The sequence below is a fragment of the Notechis scutatus genome, chromosome 11, assembly GCF_049901735.1.
Source record: "Notechis scutatus isolate UNSWTSFEM ecotype Mainland chromosome 11, rNotScu1.2, whole genome shotgun sequence".
Classification (NCBI taxonomy): Eukaryota; Metazoa; Chordata; class Lepidosauria; order Squamata; family Elapidae; genus Notechis; species Notechis scutatus.
Genome location: NC_142019.1, coordinates 3,277,417 through 3,295,796, shown reverse-complemented (window position 1 = coordinate 3,295,796; position 18,380 = coordinate 3,277,417). Strand labels below are relative to the sequence as shown.

General features: G+C 44.0%; 1 protein-coding gene and 1 long non-coding RNA gene across 12 annotated transcripts in view; one reads left to right on the top strand and one right to left on the bottom strand.

The window, feature by feature from the left end:
* LOC113425338 (uncharacterized) overlaps nt 1–18,380 on the bottom strand; it is a 370,548-nt gene that overhangs the window by 39,439 nt on the left and 312,729 nt on the right. The window lies entirely within an intron of this gene.
* The window catches only part of PARP6 (poly(ADP-ribose) polymerase family member 6), a 28,419-nt gene continuing 16,665 nt past the window's right edge, over nt 6,627–18,380 (top strand). For 4 of the 11 annotated variants that reach the window (XR_015750772.1, XR_015750771.1, XM_087972586.1 and 1 more), the window contains exons 1-9: nt 6,627–6,830; nt 9,194–9,271; nt 9,861–9,955; nt 10,782–10,842; nt 11,463–11,553; nt 13,734–13,800; nt 14,784–14,933; nt 15,326–15,476; nt 17,204–17,257. Coding sequence is in view for 7 of the 11 variants with exons in the window: in XM_087972586.1 (XP_087828712.1) it covers nt 6,828–6,830; nt 9,194–9,271; nt 9,861–9,955; nt 10,782–10,842; nt 11,463–11,553; nt 13,734–13,800; nt 14,784–14,933; nt 15,326–15,476; nt 17,204–17,257 (750 nt within the window). In the remaining 4 variants the exon portion in view is untranslated. Of the gene's footprint in view, nt 6,831–9,193; nt 9,330–9,860; nt 9,956–10,781; nt 10,843–11,462; nt 11,554–13,733; nt 13,801–14,783; nt 14,934–15,325; nt 15,504–17,203; nt 17,258–18,380 lie in introns of all 11 variants that reach the window. The other 7 variants (XR_015750770.1, XR_015750769.1, XM_087972584.1 and 4 more) reach the window with 3 other exon arrangements.

Here is an 18,380-nt window from a genome sequence, read left to right as displayed (position 1 = left end):
GAAAAAAAAAAAAGCTACAATTTCAACTCATCTTTTTATTTTGGAATCATCTAAGCGAAACGTTCTACTGAGATGGAAATTTTTAAATTGCAAAACACTTCAGGCAGTGTCCAGTTGGGTTTTTTATTTTAGTGATTCTGTATCAAGCATAAATGAGAAGAAATTACTTGACTGTATAGAACTGGTTGTCAACACTGTTTTCTTCTTCGCTAAAAGTAAAAATATAGAGCGTGGAATATAATAGAAGAAGTGATGGCATATTTTATTTGAGGTGACACCTGCCACAAACTTTCAAGCATTGCAATGGAAAAAGATCTAGTTGTTCAGATAACAGTGGTGATAGAAAAAAACCGTAATGTAATTTTTTTTTGTTTCATACATTTATAAGACTGCCCAACTCAATTCAACGATGAACGGTTGCAGGAACTGGGCCTGGCTAGTCTAGGGAAGAGAAGGACCAGGGGAGACAGAATAGCAGTGTTCCAATATTTGAGGGGCTGCCACAGAGAGGAGGGGGTCAAACTATTTTCTAAAGCACCAGAAGGCCGGACAAGGAATAATGGATGGAAGCTGATCAAGGAGAGATTCAACCTGGAAATAAGGAGGAATTTTCTGGCAGTGAGCAATCAACCAATGGGACAGAAGATGCTTTCGGAAGTTGTGGGAGCTTCATCACTGCAGGCTTTCAAGAAGAGACTGGACTGTCATCTGTCAGAAATGGTGTGGGGTATCCTGCTTGAGCGGGGGTGGGTCGGGTTTAGACGAGATGACCTACAAGGTCCCTTCAACTCTGTAAATCTGCTAAAGTAAGGAAGTTTCTGAGCTGCATGTGATGAAGAGAAGAATAAATATATAGCATTTAAAAAGCAGTGCAATATATACCATGGACTTTAGGGGACCAAATGGGGTAATTAAAACCCTCAAAAGGGCACTCCATTCCCTGGATTCAAATGTCTTGGTGGGAGAGGAATCAAGTCTTATCAACCAGAAACACAGAATGGATAACAATCCTTTTATTGAGGAAGCAACGGATGAAAACTCATCAAAGAGAGAAACCTAGAACTAAGGTTGAAATGTCCTGACAGCAAGAACAATTAATCAGTGGAACAGCTTGTCTCCAGAAGTTGTGGATGCTCTAACACTGGAGGTTTTTAAGAAGAGATTGGACAACTGTTTGTCTGAAAAGATATAGGGCTTCCTGCTAGAGGGTGGAGGAGGGGGGGTTGGACTAGAAGACCTCCAAGGTCCCTTCCAACTCTTTGTCACTCTATTATTCTGCAAGCAAGGGTCTGATTGCCCCAGCCCAAAAAGAATGGGGTTGAACTGTATGAAAATGTTGAACTAGCACATTCATAAATGAATAAACTCACTTCATGTGAAGGACATTCCAATTCTTGTGGTATAAAAATCTATTTTAAAATGAGTTTTAGCTTTTTTAGAGGAGTTTTCAAACTTTTTCAGGCTGTGGAAGACAAAAAAAGAAACAAAACAAAATCATTCTAGGGTTTTGTTTTGTTTTTTAACCCAAAGACAACCTCTAGTGATAGAGATTTGTCTTTCTTTTTCTGCCCTTCGTTTCTCATCAGGGGTTTTGCAGGACAAACTTCAAAAAAGTTTCGCTTAGACTCCTCACCCTTTCCCCAGGAGGGGATCAAGATCACAAACAATTCAGGTGGATCACATTAAAAACACAGAGGTTTCAGCCTGAGGGGAAACCAGGAACATATACGGGCAGAATCATGGTCAGATAAGATGTTAGAAGGAGCATCGTGTGTGTGTGTATATAGCTGTTCCCTTTGGGCATCTCTCCCTCCTACCTCTGAAGATGCTCCTGGGGAGAATTCTGCCATGACTGGATCCTGGTAAAACCCACAGCAGGTTGGAAAGAGAGCCCAGTCTGTGGGCCTTGCCATCTGTACCAACCATCTGCCACAGAGGTGGGTCTTCAGCAGGTTCTGACCAGTTCTGGAGAACCGGCAGCGGAAATTTTGAGTAGTTTGGAGAACTGGCCAATCCCACCTCTGACTGGCCCTGCCAACCCCACCTATTCTCTGCCTCCCAAGTCCCAGCTGATTGGCTGGGTCTTTTTGGGTTGCCCAGCGCAGGAGAACGGAGCTGGAAAGCGGGTTAGTGGGGTGGGGAGGGGATAGGGATTTTACAATAGCCTTCCCCCAGGAGTGGGGAGGGAATGGAGATTTTGCAGTATCCTTCCCCTGCCATGCTCAGCAAGCCATGCCCACAGAACCGGTAGTAAACATTTTTTGAATCCCACCAATGATCAGACTCACTCCAAATGAAATATATGTGCCCATCACACTACCAGCAATGGTAGCAAAGCCACCGGTCATCACAGCATGGACTTCTGAGCATGTCATGTCCTCCAGGTAGGGACAGATGAGCAATGGTGCTTCAGTCTGGAGGACAAAAGTTAAATTCAAATAATCTTCTCTTCTCTTCTCATTCCATTCCATTGTCTATTCTAACATCCTATCCTATTCTATTCTAATATCTGTTCTATTCTATTCTAATATCCTATCCTATCCTATTCTAATATCTATTCTATTCTATTCTAATCTATTCTAATATCTATTCTATTCTAATATCTATTCTATTCTCCTCTATATTCTCCTCTACATTCTATTCTATTCTATTCTATTCTACTCTATATTCTCCTCTACATTCTATTCTATTCTATTCTATTCTATTCTATTCTATTCTATTCTATTCTATTCTATTCTATTCTATTAATTCAATTTCATTCTCTATTCAAATATCTATTCTATTCTATTCTATTCTATTCTATTCTATTCTATTCTATTCTATTCTTATTCTATTCTACTCTATATTCTCCTCTACATTCTATTCTATTCTATTCCATTCTATTCCATTCTATTCTATTCTATTCTTATTCCATTCCATTCTCTATTCAAATATCTATTCAAATATCTGTTCTATTCTATTCTATTCTATTCTATTCTATTCTATTCTATTCTATTCTATTCTATTCTATTCTATTCTATTCTATTCTATTCTATTCTATTCCATTCCATTCCATTCCATTCCATTCTTATTCCATTCCATTCTCTATTCAAATATCTATTCTAATATCTGTTCTATTCTATTCTATTCTATTCTATTCTATTCTATTCTATTCTATTCTGTTCTTCTACTCTACTCTACTCTACTCTACTCTACTCTACTCTACTCTATTCTAATATCTATGCTACTCTATTCTAATATCTTATTCTATTCTATTCTTGATCCGACCGAGGTCGGCTGGTGCTGTTTTGGGGCATTCCCCCCCCCGCCCCCGTGCGTGCACCGATCCTGGTGTATGGCTGTTCCTTTGCCAGCAGACCCACTTCAGGGCTCCAGTCTGCTGACAGGGAACCATCACATGATACCCTCCACCCCCCCCACCAGCCTAGAGCTGCACCGAGCATGGGCACAACCATCTGGGCCACCAGGCTGGTGCTTTTTGGAGAACAACAAAGAGAGCAGCAGCAGCAGCTGGCCGAAGGAAAGCCTTTTGTTTCTGTCTCGAGGCAGGCCGGCCAGCTCGGGGATGCTCTGGTGAACCTCCTGCAGGGAGGCTGATCCTACAGCCTCCGTCTGGCACTCGGCATCTCCTGGCTGGGTCCTCCCGGCCCATCTCCTCGCAGAGGGTCGTGCCATCAGGGTGGCAATCGCTGTGAGTAGGGCGGAAGGGGAGGATGGTTTGCAGGGCTTTGGAGAGCCTTGCAAGAGTTGCTGGGGGGTGGGGGGTGGGGGGGGAGGAGAGCCAGGGTCCTTAACCACCTCCTGCCCTCCAACCGCTACACAGCAACTCTCTTCCCACAACCACGTTGTCGCCTCTGTTTTGCTTGTAAAGGTTGCCCGGAGAGAGGGGAACCACAATCTGGCCTTGTAAATCTTGCATCAAAGGATGGGGGTTGATTTCGTTCATGCATATTCATGCATGTATGGACAGCTTTGGGGGGCTTCTTAGGAAGCGGGGGTGACGTTCTCCTTGTGTGTAGTAAAAAGAGGATTGGGTCCTGCTGGTTAGGGACACCCCTGGGAATTCTAAGGCATGTTAGGCGCTTCCCAATTCTTCCTGTTCACTTGCTAAGGTACAAAGCAGGGATTGTGAAGAATAGAATTTAACATTTAACTCCCAAGTAGCCTTTAGAGGGCTTTTTAATTTAGAATGGAATGGAATGGAATGGAATGGAATGGAATGGAATGGAATAGAATAGAATAGAATAGAATAGAATAGAATAGAATAAGAATAGATTAGGAATAGATTAGGAATAGAACAGAATAGAATAAAATGGGGAATAGAATGGAGTAGGATAGGATAGGATAGGATAGGATAGGATAGGATAGGACAGGACAGGAGGAGAGGAGAAGAAGAATATAGAATCGAATCGAATAGAACAGAATAGAATTCTTTATTGGCCAAGTGTGATTGGACACACAAGGAATTTGTTTTTTGTGCATATGCTTTCAGTAAAGAAAAAATAAAGTACATAAAGAAAAAATAAAGTACATAAAGAAAAAATAAAATATATTCATCAGGAATCATAAGATACAACATATAGTGATAGTCATAGGATACTAATAAGCAATCAAATCATACTAGGAAACAAAAACAATATAAGTTGTAAAGATACAAGCAACATGGATATAGCCATAAGTGGGAAGAGATAGGTACTAGTAAGGATAAGAAGAATAGTAATACTCTTAGTAGTTAATAGTCTAATAATAATAGTCTTAGTAGTTAATTTGACAGTGTTAAAATTCAGGGCCTTTCCCTACAACTGGCGTGTGCGAAGGGCCCTTGTTGGAAGGAAGGAGTGTCACATCAAGGTTTTAGGGCAGAAAATTAGCCCTTGCTCGTTTCTAATATATTAATTGAAAGTGAGTGACTCTCCCACGTAGGTTAAGGAGCACAATGACCTGAAGGTTGCTGAGACAGGAGATCAAGAAAATGAAATGATTCAATTGGGCTATTGAATTAACTATCATAACATTCTTATGGCCAAGGAAGGAAAGAGTTTTGGACTTTTCCTGCATCATATTCCAACCTGTTTGGATTTTATGATAAAGGAAGGGAAGGCTGTTGTTCTAACCAATATGTTGGTTTTGGTTTAATCCCGTGTTTCTCAAATTTGCCGAATGTAAAATGTGTGGACTCCAATTCCCAGAATTCTCCAGCCAGAATTCTGGGAAATGAAGTCCACATATCTTAAAATTGCCAAGTTTGAGAAACACAGGTTTAATCCATTCTCCCACCACTGCCTCCTGCTTTCCTTCCACTTTTGCCCCTGTATCCATTTTACTTTTATTTTAATATTACCCTTGCTCTGAAAATGAATGCAAGGCAAATTATGAAATCTAAAAGATAAAGAGAAAAACAGCTTAGACATTATGGAAAGAAGGGTTGTACATCACCCAAACCAGTTGATATGGGGGAAAGGACTAAGAATGAACCAGAAGTATCCTGCATAACGCTTTAATAGCAACTGACTTCTCTGCATTTTCAAACTAGTACGTGTATTGTAACACTTTTCTTTCACTAGCCTGAGGTTACCACCACAAAGAACTTTTCGGATTCTAGGAAGAACCAATACCTTCCTTTTCTGGAAAAAAAAATGTAACCAGCAGCAGAAAAGTCATTTCATAGTGTGAAACTTGTTTTGGGGGAAATAAAAGAAAGAATACAAATATATGGATAGAAATATATGTGCAGATGTGTATACACCTAACTCTCATCTCTTTTTCTAGCTTTTATATCAATATATCTTATATCTACTCTGCTTAGAAGATAGAAGATAAATCTTTTATCTCTTCTGTCTAGCTCCTACCAATTCTATCCTGTTTAGTGCACTCTATCCTCCATTTTCTAATACACACTCTCTCTAGTCTCTCTTCTGTTATCTCTCCATCTCAGTCTATATATCATCCATTTATCATCTATCACTGCACTCTATTAATTATCATCTATCATTACACTCAATCAATTTGTCTGTCATCTACCTCTCTCCATCTAAATCATCTCTCCATTTGTATCCTGTCTGTCTATCTAGATTCTCTCTCTCCATTTATATTTTATCATTTATTTCTCTCTCCTTCTCTATAACTTATCATCTGTCTGTCTATCTGTCTAGATTCTCTATTTATAACTTATCTATCCATCCATCTTCTACCTATCATCTACCTATCTGCCTACCTATCTACCCACCCACCCACCTATCTACCTACCTATCTACCCACCCACCCACCTACCTACTTATCTACCTACCTACCTATTTACCTACCTATCCATCCATCCATCTATCCATCCATCCATCCATATTTTATCCTCTCTTTCTCCAATTGTCTAGCTCATCTCCCTCCCTCCTTCCTTTATAGCCAGAAAGCCCAGGATTAATTCTGAATGGCCAATGCAGGCAAAGGAGAGAATTCAGGGCCAGATACCTTAGCCCAGCTCCACATGAGATGGAACTACAACTCCCATGCGCCCCGGGCAGCAAGCCACCCAACGCTCCCGGACTTCCCCTTTCTCTCTCTCTCTCTCTCTCTCTCCCCCAGGAGGCGGAGTTTCTCGGGACCAATGAGGAGACGCTGACGTCACCGCCGCCGCGCCGCCGCCGCTTCCTCGCGGACGGAGCCTTGGTTGCCGGGGCGACGGAGGAATCGGCCGCCCGGCCTGACCCCGAGGCCTCCTCTCCCCTCGCCCGGCCCGGATGCCCGTCTGGAAGCTCGCAGGCTGGCGGAGGGTGGCATGGAGGGGCGAGACCCGGCCCTGAGCAGAAAGCAGCGTCTCTGAACCCTCCAGGCAAATGGTCAGCGGCGGAAGGGGGAGGGCTGGCGGAGGGGAAGGGGCGGCGCCCGGGAGGGAGCGGGGGGGGGAACGGGTGCCCGCTCTGCCCCCCCCGCCCGGGATGGGCCCTGGGGAGCCAAGAAAGGAAGGGCAATTCTGGGCTGCCGATCCCCGAGGCCCCGCTAGGGGGCCGTGCCCGGCTTGTCTTTGCTGCCCTCTAGTGCCCATGGCGAGCATTGCAGCCCAGTTTTTGGATAGCCCTCTCTGGGGTTGGGTGGAGGGAGGGTTTGCACCTGGTTTGCACCTTATTGTTATGTTTGGGCAGCAGCGGTGACTGAGTGGGACCCCCTGGCAGACCCCATGTTGCAGCCAGAATCCCAGGAGATGGGTTTCTGCCACCATCCTGGGGTTCAAACCCAACCAAGAGTTTGGGGGTAGGGGCAAAAATCCCTGCAAAAGGAGGCCCTTTGTGTCCCTGGAGGGTGGAACTTATAGGAAGATGCCTTTGAACAGCCCCCTCCAGGGATCGCATCATGATGATGATGATGATAATAATAAATAATTTGGGTAATAAAATAATAACAACAATAATGATACATCTGGGTAAAATAATTATAATAATAACAACAACAATATCATCAACAACAATGTTTAGTTTTCAGTTCGATTCACAGCCTGGGGCTGGTAAAAACAATAATAAATAATTGGGTAATAAAATAACAACAACAATAATACATCTGGGTAAAATAATAATTATAATAACAACAATATCAGCAACAATATTTAGTCAACTAGACAGAAAAACATTTTTCCCCGAAAGCCATCACTCTGCTAAACAAATAATACCCGCAACACTGTTCTACTATTTACAAAGTGTACAGTACTATTACTGTTAATCTTCTCATCACTCCTTATCACCCATCCCCTCCCACTTGTGATTGTAGGACTGTAACTTTGTCACTTGTATCCTTACAATTTATATTGACTGTTTCCTAGTATGATTTGATCGTTGTTTGTACCCTATGACTATCATTAAGTGTTGTACGTTATGATTCTTGATTCTTAACGAATGTACCTTTTCTTTATGTATACTGAGAGCATTTACACCAAGACAAATTCCTTGTGTGTCCAATCACACTTGGACAATAAAGTATTCTATTCTAGTCTTCAGTTCGATTCACAGCCTGGGGCTGGTAAAAACAATAATAAATAATTGGGTAATAAAATAATATATCTGGGTAAAATAATAACAACAATATCATCAACAATAATATTTAATCTTCAGTTTGATTCACAGTCGGGCTGGTAAAAACTTAACAGTTCAAATCCTAACCAAGGACCTAAGAGCTGTTAAGGTAACATCTGAGAATATTCAGGTCTGATAAGTTCAAAATGTCCAGGTTTCTAGGCAGCCCTTTGGGTATTGTTCCAAGGGCTCCTGTGGCCATTGGTCCAACCATTGATTTCTTCCTCCATAATTGCTCAACTTCAATTTGCAAATCATGATCTTTTGTTATTTTTTCTAGCTGTTTCTTTTCAAATTGTACATCACCTGGTATTGCAATATTAATGAACCAGACGTTTTTTTCTTTTCTACGGTATCATGGTGATGTCAGGTGTGTTGTGGGCCAAAAGTCTCTTTCAATCTGAAAGTCCCACAGGATTATTATTGTTCTTGTTATTTCTAGCCTTTTTGTTTTAGAGTGTGTGTATAAATCAATTATACATTTTTATTTATAAACCAATTACCTTATAAACAAGTATAAATTATATACACATAAAATTCTATATTTATACATGTGTGTGATTCCTGGTTATCCGTAACAAGAAGGCAGTTGGATTCTTGTTGAGGAGTATGTAGTTTCTGATTCCATAGATGGAAGAACAAACAGGAAGGAAAGTAGAAGAACAATGAGAAAATATGCCAATTTATCTTAGAACTAAGGAGAAATTTCCTGACAGCTAGAACAATTAATCAGTGGAACAACTTGCCTGCAGAAGTTGTTAATGCTCCAACACTGGAAATTTTAAAAAGACTTTGGATAACCATTTGTCTGAAGTGGTGTAGGGTTTCCTGCCTAAGCAGGGGGTTGGACTAGAAGACCTCCAAGGTCCCTTCCAACTCTGTTTATTCTATTCTATTCTATTCTATTCTATTCTATTCTATTCTATTCTATTCTATTCTATTCTATTCTATTCTACATGCCAATTTAAGATAATTTAACATGGATTTTTAACTTCATTGCTGAGGAGTGACTATTTTTGTTGTTGTTGAAGTCCCAAAATGGAGCACTTCTGTGATTCAGGATATGCAATTCTAGCAGGAGGTGAACATGTTGATTTTTCCAGCTCTAAATCTCAGCTGCCTTTTTTTGTCTTTTCTAGGACATCAAAGGCCAGTACTGGACCGATGATGATTCTGATGGAGAAAATGAGTCCGAGGAATTTTTATATGGAGTACAGGTCAGGCCCCTGTGACCTCTGAAGGGTCAAGATGATGAGTTGTGGTGGCTTACTTAAGGTGGGAGTGAGTAGGATTTCCTGGGAAAAAATTGGGACAGCATAAAACCGCCCTCACTCAAATAAAATCACCATCATTCTGTATATCCTACCTGGATTATTGGATCCCCAATGCAGAGCCCTCTGTTTTTCAAATGCTCTGACTGGGAATAACTAGAAACAATGTTAGCATTTCATTCTGAAGTCTAATCACAATCCTTTAAATGTCTAAGGACTTGGCATCTCACTGTCTTTGTTCTGGACAGTTTAGGCCAGGGGTCTCCAACCTTGGCAACTTTATGCCTTGTGGACTTCAACTCCCAGAATTGGCTGAGGAATTCTTGGGAGTTGAAGTCCACAAGGCATAAAGTGGCCAAGGTTGGAGACTCCTGGTTTAGGCTAAACCACGAGGTGGTTAGATGACCTTTTGGCTTAGCCCGCCGTGTGAACAAGCATTGCGGCTCAGCCGCCAAACTACGGACTAATGTGACGTGAGAACCTGCCAACGTCTCTGGATATAACTCCATGACGGTTTTCTCTTGTCGTTCTGCAGGGCACCTGTGCCGCAGACCTATATCGCCATCCTCAACTGGATGTGGACATCGAAGCCGTGAAGGAACTCTACAGTGAGAATTCTGTCTCTGTCCGGTAAGCCCAATACTGCAGACTGGCCACTTCCTTTTAAACAAGACGAGACAAACGAGAACTGCTTTGAGGTTGGAGCGCTGAAGAACATGCATGTGCTGGCTAATGCAAAGCTGAGTTTAAATATGTGCAATGGAGAGGAACTGTGTCATTTCCCTTCTAAATATAGTTCCTTGGAGAAGCAATAAAATCTCTCAGGTGATTTCCAGGACAATGTTCTCTCTCTCTCTCTCTCTCTCTGTGTGTGTGTGTGTATTTGTGAGATGCTTGTGCCCTGAGGATAAGTTGCTTCTTTTGTTGCCTTCTGAAGCAGAAGCAGCAATTATTAGATAGCAGCAGCCAGAATGTTAAGGTCAGAGAAATAAACCAGGGAGGATTTTTAGTGAAGCGTATCAAAGCCGAGGGGAATGGGATGAGGGCAGCAGAGCTGGGAAAGAGCAGAAACAGTCCCGAAAGGAGGAGCTTTGTGCAGAAGGCCTGGGTGGGTGGGCTGGAGCTTTCAGTCTAAGCTGGAGCTGTGGGGGAAAAAGGTTCCTAAAAGGGATATTTCCCTTCCCTCCCCTCCTGTCCCCTTTTCCCTCCCCTTTTCCCTCCCCTCCCCCTTATTTTTTTTACAGCAGAACAATGATAAATTTACCGCTTATTCTGTGGTTACAACTTAACTCTCTCCTTTCTATAACCTTTCCTGTCTAACCCTCTTAAGCCATGAATCATAACACGGGAGAAACTTCTGTGCCAGCCTTCTTTTCCAGCCTCTGCCCCTCAGTGTCGTTTGCCTGGCTTCCTCATTTCAACAGGCCTTTCCCTAACCACCTCTTTTCCCCCGTAGGGAATATGGGACCATCGATGATGTGGACATCGACCTGCATATCAACATCGGCTTCCTAGATGTAAGTTGCAGGCCGGGCCAGTGCCTCTCTTGCGCTGGAAGGGATGGAAGTTGGCAAAAGGGCTGCCCGGTTGCTCCTTTTCTTCTCTGTGGATTTCTTTCCTCCCCTGGCTGGTATTATTTAGTCATAAACAGAGAAGGACACACTCTTTGCCAAGATGGGACTAACATAGTTGTTGAAATCAGCAGTGGGCAGTATGGGTGGCAGGACGCAGCAAGTATGTGGGGCCCTTGGTGCTCTCTCAGCTCGGGGTTTTTTTTTTTTCCCCTTGCTGATGTTTCGTTACCCAATTTTGCAGACCTCACTCCTTTCTAGCGCTGATGAGGTTACCTAGTTGGGCAATGAAACGCCTGCAAGAAAACGGCCAGGCTCGGGGAGCCCCAAGGTGTCCGCAATTCAACCCTGAGCTGCAAACATTCCCTTCCACTTGCACATCGTCTCTCCAGTGGCTCCTGTAAGGGACCCCTGAGCCAGCACTGCGGAAACTTGCTGATTTCTGCCTAGAAGATCACCTGGTGTGTTTGCTCTGGGATTGCTCTCTCTCTCATCAAAACAAGGAAATGAGGAAAAGCCCCCTGTCCGCCCCCCACCCCCCTTAAGTTTATTGTTTCGCATTGTAGGAAGAGGTTGCCACAGCCTGGAAGGTCCTACGGACCGAACCCATCGTCCTCCGACTGCGGTTTTCCCTTTCCCAGTATCTGGATGGCCCCGGTGAGTAACATGCCTCTTGATGAGACACGGGAGGAGCATTAAAGAGTCTCAGTTCTTTTGCTTGTTGACCTTTTGGTCAAGATGAGGGGGCCCGTCAACCCTTAGCCGTTTTATTATCTGACGTCTTTTCTTTGAGGAATGCATGTCCAATCCTCAAGTTGCCATTGCAGATTAGCCCTTGACTTAACAACCATTCATCGAGTAACTCTTCGAAGTTACAATGGTGCTGGGGTGGGTGGGGGGTGGAAATCCTGGGGTCGTGTGATTTCCCCTTTTTGACAAGCCAAGTCAACGGAGGAAGGCCAGATTCACTGAACAACCATGATGCTGATTTAAGGACCACCGCAGGGATCCATTTAACAACCGCGGCAAAGAAAGATCACCCAAAATGGGGCACTTAACAACAGTCTCGCTTAGCAGCAGACAAGTTGGGCTCCAGTTGTGTCCCTATGTCAAGGACTCCCCGTAGCCATACATTGTTATTTGAGGCTGTTGGGTTTTTGTTTTTTTTTTGAGCCGAAATGCATTTGGCCAGCTTGAAAGTTGCCCACAGCGGGGTGGATGAATGAGCAAGTGAATAAATAAATGACAGAGCTTTTGTTGCGTACAGCTTTTTCGCTGTCACATTTCATCAGCTCCTTTGGGCTCCTGCTGACACGCAACGCTAAATTTTTGACTGCTGGCTCCTCGGTATAAGAAACCCCTGAAGTGTCCTCTTAACGCTAAGCCCGGGGTTGGTCACACGGGGTTCAGCCTTTTCTTTGTGATCCTTGGCGTGGTAATACACTTTGGGGTTGTGTGGCAGGCTGGTGGTTTAAGTTCCACTCCTCTTTTTCACTCCTAGCAGTGGGGAAAGAGTACTCTGATAATCTCTCTTCTCGAACTATTAAAAAAAAAAACCTATCTAAAACTCTCTTCTATAAAAACAAGGACAAATAGGCTGAAAAACAGCTTGGCAGGTTTCCAAGTGATGAAATCCATTTAAAAAGAAAAGAGCAAAGTCCACCTTCCAAAACAATTTCTTCTATTTAGGAAAGCATCAAATTGGCAAAGTCCGTGGTAATTCCGGATCTGACACAACCCGGAATTACCTCGCAATATTAGAAATTAGAAACAACCCCCCAAAAGTCAAATTCTCCAACAGAAGTAATTCAGCGTTGCTTGATGTCATAGATCTCCACCTCAAGGGGCCTCAGCAGGGTCAGCTCGTGTTCCCACGGGAAGAAGAATCACCTAGCTTAAACAACCCTCTATCGCCACTCCTCCCTCCTGAGGAATGTGGCAAGCCTGAAACCCTTCCCCCATAACCACCAAAGAGAAAGTAAGAAAAAGAATATATACTAAGCCTAACTAAAATGACTACACACATGTCAGTTTTGGGCTTGACACAGCTTCTATCCCAGGGCAGTAACTATTGAATTCCACCGTATAGTGCAATATTAATGCAATATCAGGGGTTTTCAATTCAATCGTATAGAATGTGAAGGAGGTGTATTTGTATTTTATTTTTATAGTTATAATGTACACCGAAGATGGCATTTAATTTCGTTGTACAAGAGGTGCAATGACAATAAGCTAAACTAAACAAAGGGAATTCTTCTGACCCAGATCAGTGTAGAGTTGTAATTGCAGAAATGTTCCAATCTCGGATGGCAAACCTCAGATAAAGAATGTTTCCAAGCAAATACAACTCAGGCAAACAAAGTCACTAATCTAAAGGAGGATTAGAGAGTGGAAGTAAACATATGTTAGACTTTAACTAGAGATAATTAATTGTATGGATTACTATGCTAAACAGTAACGAAAGTTAAGCAGTAACCAAAGTTAACCAATGTTGGAGGATAACTAAAAAGGTGTATAAATGCAAGACTAGACTCCAATAAAGATCATCATGATTCAGTTGTTCATGATCAAACAACTCGACTGCCTCGTCATTACAACAGATCAGATGATCTCTTTTGATTGCTCTTACAAGCAGAGAAAAAAAAACACCCTCCCTCATCCTTATCAAATGGCTTTTCTTTTATTACATACCAGGAAACATGAGTGTGTTTCAAAGAGGGGAAGGGGTTGAGGGATTGCTGTGGGTCTCGCCCTTCTACTTCTCATCAGGATTACGGGAGTTTCACATCAGACTCCTTGTTCAAACGCTAACCCTTCACTCTGGCTTTGTTCTCCAGAACCGTCCATCGAGGTTTTCCAACCATCCAACAAGGAAGGATTTGGACTGGGCCTGCAGTTGAAGAAGTGAGTCGGGGGGTTGGTCCTTTGAATCCCGGGCCACGAGTTACACCAACCCCGTTCCTTGGGCCTCGGACTGTGGGATCTAGGGATTATTTCTCCCAAGGAAAAAAAAAGTCCCCTGCTTGCCTCAAAGTGCCTGAAGTGCCCAAAAGGCAGAAAGCCAAGAGCCATTCCTATGCTGCCACCTGTCCCTGAAGTAGTTTGTCACACCGTGGTCCTCTCTGAACGAGGACGTCTCTCTGCAAATAAATCCGTTTCATCGCTTTGTCCCCGAGGTGTTTTTTTTCAAGAGGCAACTGGACTTTTCTGGTTTTTCTTAGAAGGCATTTTGCTTTCCATCCAAGCTTCTTGGATGAGAAGGGAAACGTCTTCAAAGAAAAACCCAGAAAGTCCAGTTGACTCTTGGAAAAAAAGCACTTTTGTGACAAGCATGACCTGGATGATGGAGAATCTCCATAGACACTTTCATTGCTAGTCCGCTTAAATTTATCTGTCTTTAGTTTTGGAAAGATTCCCATTCAGAGAGAGCCAGGATGTGACAAACTACAGGGGCAGGTGGCCTAGGAATGTTCTTGGTTTTTTGTCTTGTGTGTGCCTGGAGATGTAGTGATGGGGAGGACAAAGCCCGAGGCCTTTTCTCTCTCTCCCTCCCTCCCTCCCCCCTCCCTCCCTCCCTCCCTTCCCTTCCTTCCTTCTTCCTTCCTTCCTTCCTTCCTTCCTTCCTTCCTTCCTTCCTTCCTTCCTTCCTTCCTTCCTTCCTTCCTTCCTTCCTTCCTTCCTTCCTTCCTTCCTTCTCCTTCCTTCCATCCTTCCTTCCTTCCTTCCTTCCTTCCTTCCTTCCTTCCTTCCTTCCTTCCTTCCTTCCTTCCTTCCTTCCTTCCTTCCTTCCTTCCTTCAGATCGGGTGGGGGGAACCCCCAGAGTATGCCTTGTGGTGTGTCCTCTTTCGTCTTGTTACTATCTAACCCTTGTCAATCATCTTCATAGAATCCTGGGCATGTTCACATCCCAGCAATGGAAACACCTCAGCAACGACTTCCTCAAGACCCAGCAAGAAAAGCGGCACAGCTGGTTCAAAGCCAGTGGCACAATCAAAAAATTCCGTGCCGGTCTCAGCATCTTTTCACCCATCCCCAAGTAGGGCTACTCTCTTCTTTCCTCTCTTCCTACTGTAAAAGAGGGTTGTGGAGGTGGTTGGAGGCCTCCATTGAACATGGAAGGAAGTTGGAAAGATGGTCGGAAGTAGGCTTGCTGTTCTCTTGTCCTCCCCTTCCTAAGGGGGACACGGAGGTGGTTGAAGCCTCCGTTGGATGTGGAAGATGGTTGGCTTGCTCTCTTCTGTCCTTCCTTCCTAAGGGAGTAGTGGGAACATGGACGTGGAAATGGATGGGAGCCAACATGCCCAACCACCATTGTTGACCCCCTAGCTTTGAAACCCAGCCCTACCCAGTCAAGGCTCTCATGATTCTCCTTTTCCATATCCAACCTGGAGATCCCTCCGCTGATGCACGTCTCTTTGGGCTACACAGGTCTCCCAGTTTTCCCGTCATCCAGGACTCGATGCTCAAGGGCAAACTTGGCGTCCCAGATCTACGCGTCAACCGCCTGATGAACCGCTCCATCTCCTGCACGATGAAGAATTCTAAGGTGGAAGTTTTTGGCTACCCTCCCAGCACCCAGGCAGGTGTCGTCCCATTCAACATCCTGGTGGGTTCCCTCTCTGCCCTTGTCCCTTCGGGCTGGTTGGGTAGAGTTTCCATTTTGGGTTTTGTGCCCTCCCTTCCTGGGAGAAATTAGCCTGGAAAAAAAGATGATCAGCGGGCCCTTGGAACAGAGACTTGGGTTGGATGCTTTGGGTTGCAGGTGGGAAGAAAACAGGTTGAAGGCTTCTCTCTACTACATTAGGAAAGATCCTGCAAGTTCGTCATAGCGCCTTGAGCAGAATGTTGAGGTTCTTCTGCCTTGTTAATTTATTTATAGGTTCTCTTGCCTGAGCAGGGGCCTGGGCTATGAAGGCCTCCAATGTCCCTTCCGGCTCATTTCTATTTCTATTATGGGAATTATTATTTTTAAAATTTTGGTCAAGAGAAATTTTTTTAAAAGCCCAATCACTCACTTTCTGAAAAGATTCATCCCTTGGAATCTAGAAAAAGAACTATCCAGTCATGGCTACGACTATAGTTCACTTAACAGTTTTATTTGGGGTTTTTGTTCTGGAGTTCCACAGAAATTTTTAGTCTCTCTTAGCTACCAAGTACAGCTGAGGGGAAAATTCCTTCTGGCTGGAATCTGGCTGGAAATTGCCTGGTTTTTATTACTCTGCCTAGGGAATTGAGTAGCATCCCTCTTCCCGCGTTTATAGCCCCAATATGTAGAAAGACAGGTTGGTTGGCTGACTGAGGAAAGCAAAGCAAATACTATATTTGGTTAGGAGCCACCAGGGCCCCATTTCCATCTAATCTGTAGCTGGGACACCTTCCCATCACCGGCTCCATGAAAAAAAATCATAACAGGACTTTTTGGTGTAAAGTTGGTTCCTTGGCATTAAGCTGCCCAGTCATATACGTCAACAACGCACCTCCCATTTAGGGGGTTAGTTTTTAGGGGGTTAGTTTGACAGATAATATCCAAAACCTTGCAGAACGCAACTTGGATACATCCTCTTGGAGTGCTCCTTTCTACAAGTTGGAAGATTTTCCTTCTTCACCCTGTGGGGATAAGCAAGCAGCTTTCCTTGGCACATCTGCAGTGATAGGAAGCCCTCCAGATGTCCCAGTTTCAACCTGAATGGTCAACACTTGCACATCATGGAAATGGGGCTCCCTGTCAATTTGTAAAGCACTCCTGGCCTGCTCTCGAGTTGCCATAGGCAGGAGCGGGGAGAACTGATGGAGCAGTTCGGTTGCCACGACCAGAAGCACCTTTCTCCAGATTGTATCCCAGGTTACTAAAACCAGCAGGAAAGGCGTGTTTTCTACAGCCCGGGAAAGTGCTCCGTTGGAGCATGTGATTTATGACACAACCCTGGTAGGAGGGGAGAAACAGAGTCATAGGTAGGCAGTAAATTACTTGGGGCAGAGCGGGCTGCACTTGGGCTGCACATGGGAACGTGCTGACATGTTGCTCCTAAAAAATAGTTGGATTTCTTTTGAAACTTGGCTCGAGGCTTATGAATTAATTAGGGCATCCGTTGGAACCCTGACACTTTCCACTTACAGAGGGCCACAGATTCGCCTACCTAGAAAGATAGGCTACTAAGTTCTCGGCTGAGGTTCCTGAAGTTCCTTCCTAAAAAGATTTCCTGGAATGAGAACAGGCCTGAGCTGTGGATGAAGGGGCCCTCCAGATGATGAGCGAGCAGGTACCAAGTCATGCCGGTGGTCTCTTTCCTTGTATTTTGTCCGCAGGTTGGCGGCCATTGCAAAAACATCCCCACCTTGGAGTATGGCTTTCTCGTCCAGGTAAATATCCGTGCATCTTCCTTCGCGTTCCTATTCTACTTTTCCCAGCGTTACATCCTAACTCCTGTCACATAACGCACCAGTTTGGTGTTGGTCCGATTGAAATCAAAGACCCAGCTGACCCCAATCCAACCTTGTTTATCTGGGCAGAAGTTAGGAATTCCAGTAAAAACAACAACTACAACTGTGTCTCGGCTAGCACAAGGGTGCAAGCTAGCTGCCTTCCTTGTGTCTTGGTCCACAAATGGCATAATGTCCAGCAAAATGTTGATTTAGTGGAGAATTCTGGGGATTGTAGTTCCAGCATCTGTAGTGAGACTGGAATTCTGGTGAGTTATGACAGATCAACAGATTGGTGTATATAGCTTGGTGGGACTTAAATGCAAAGGGGGTGGGCTGTACTTTCTCTTTTCCTTTCAGGGCCATATTCTCATAGGCCGATGGGCTGGAAGCACCTGCTTATAGTGGGTCCAAAAGGGGCAGTGCTAGACACGGTCGCCTTTCCTTCTGTAATCCCCTCTTCCCCTACAGCTGTGTTGTTCTTATCAGAGCTCCAAACTGATCCCTTGTTTCTGGGGGTGAGGTCGATTTGAGTGGCCTGGCAATGCTTTCCCAAACCTGCTTTGAGATCCACTAATGGGAAAGGATTGACTCTGGACCTTCTCCAAATGGAGACTTCACTCTTCTGCTCTCTTCCCCAGGCCTAGGGGAGTTGGTTTTACTGACTTCGCTGTGGTCTCTCTCCCTCTCCCCCTCTGTGATAATAATCACAAAATGTAGTCGCAGACAGTGAACAACATGGAAGAGCTTTTGTTATTAATCTTTTGCAAAAGGGAATTCTGCTCATGGCAGAAGACATGGTTCCCAGGAAGGCTGGGGTTTATATACAGGTTCAAATATACAGTCTCTGCCCCTTTCCTGGGTTCACAATCAGTCCAAGCTACGTATCTCCCTACGCCACACCCATTGCGTAACACCTGTTTCCTTGTCTTTGGAAACTACCCTTGTTCTCATGGCTTCTTCCTGTTAATGTCCATCTAATCACAGTGGATCATTAACAGGTTTCCGTTGGGTCAGAACGACCCAGCATCTCTTACATTAATCTTTAAGCCAAGATTACAAA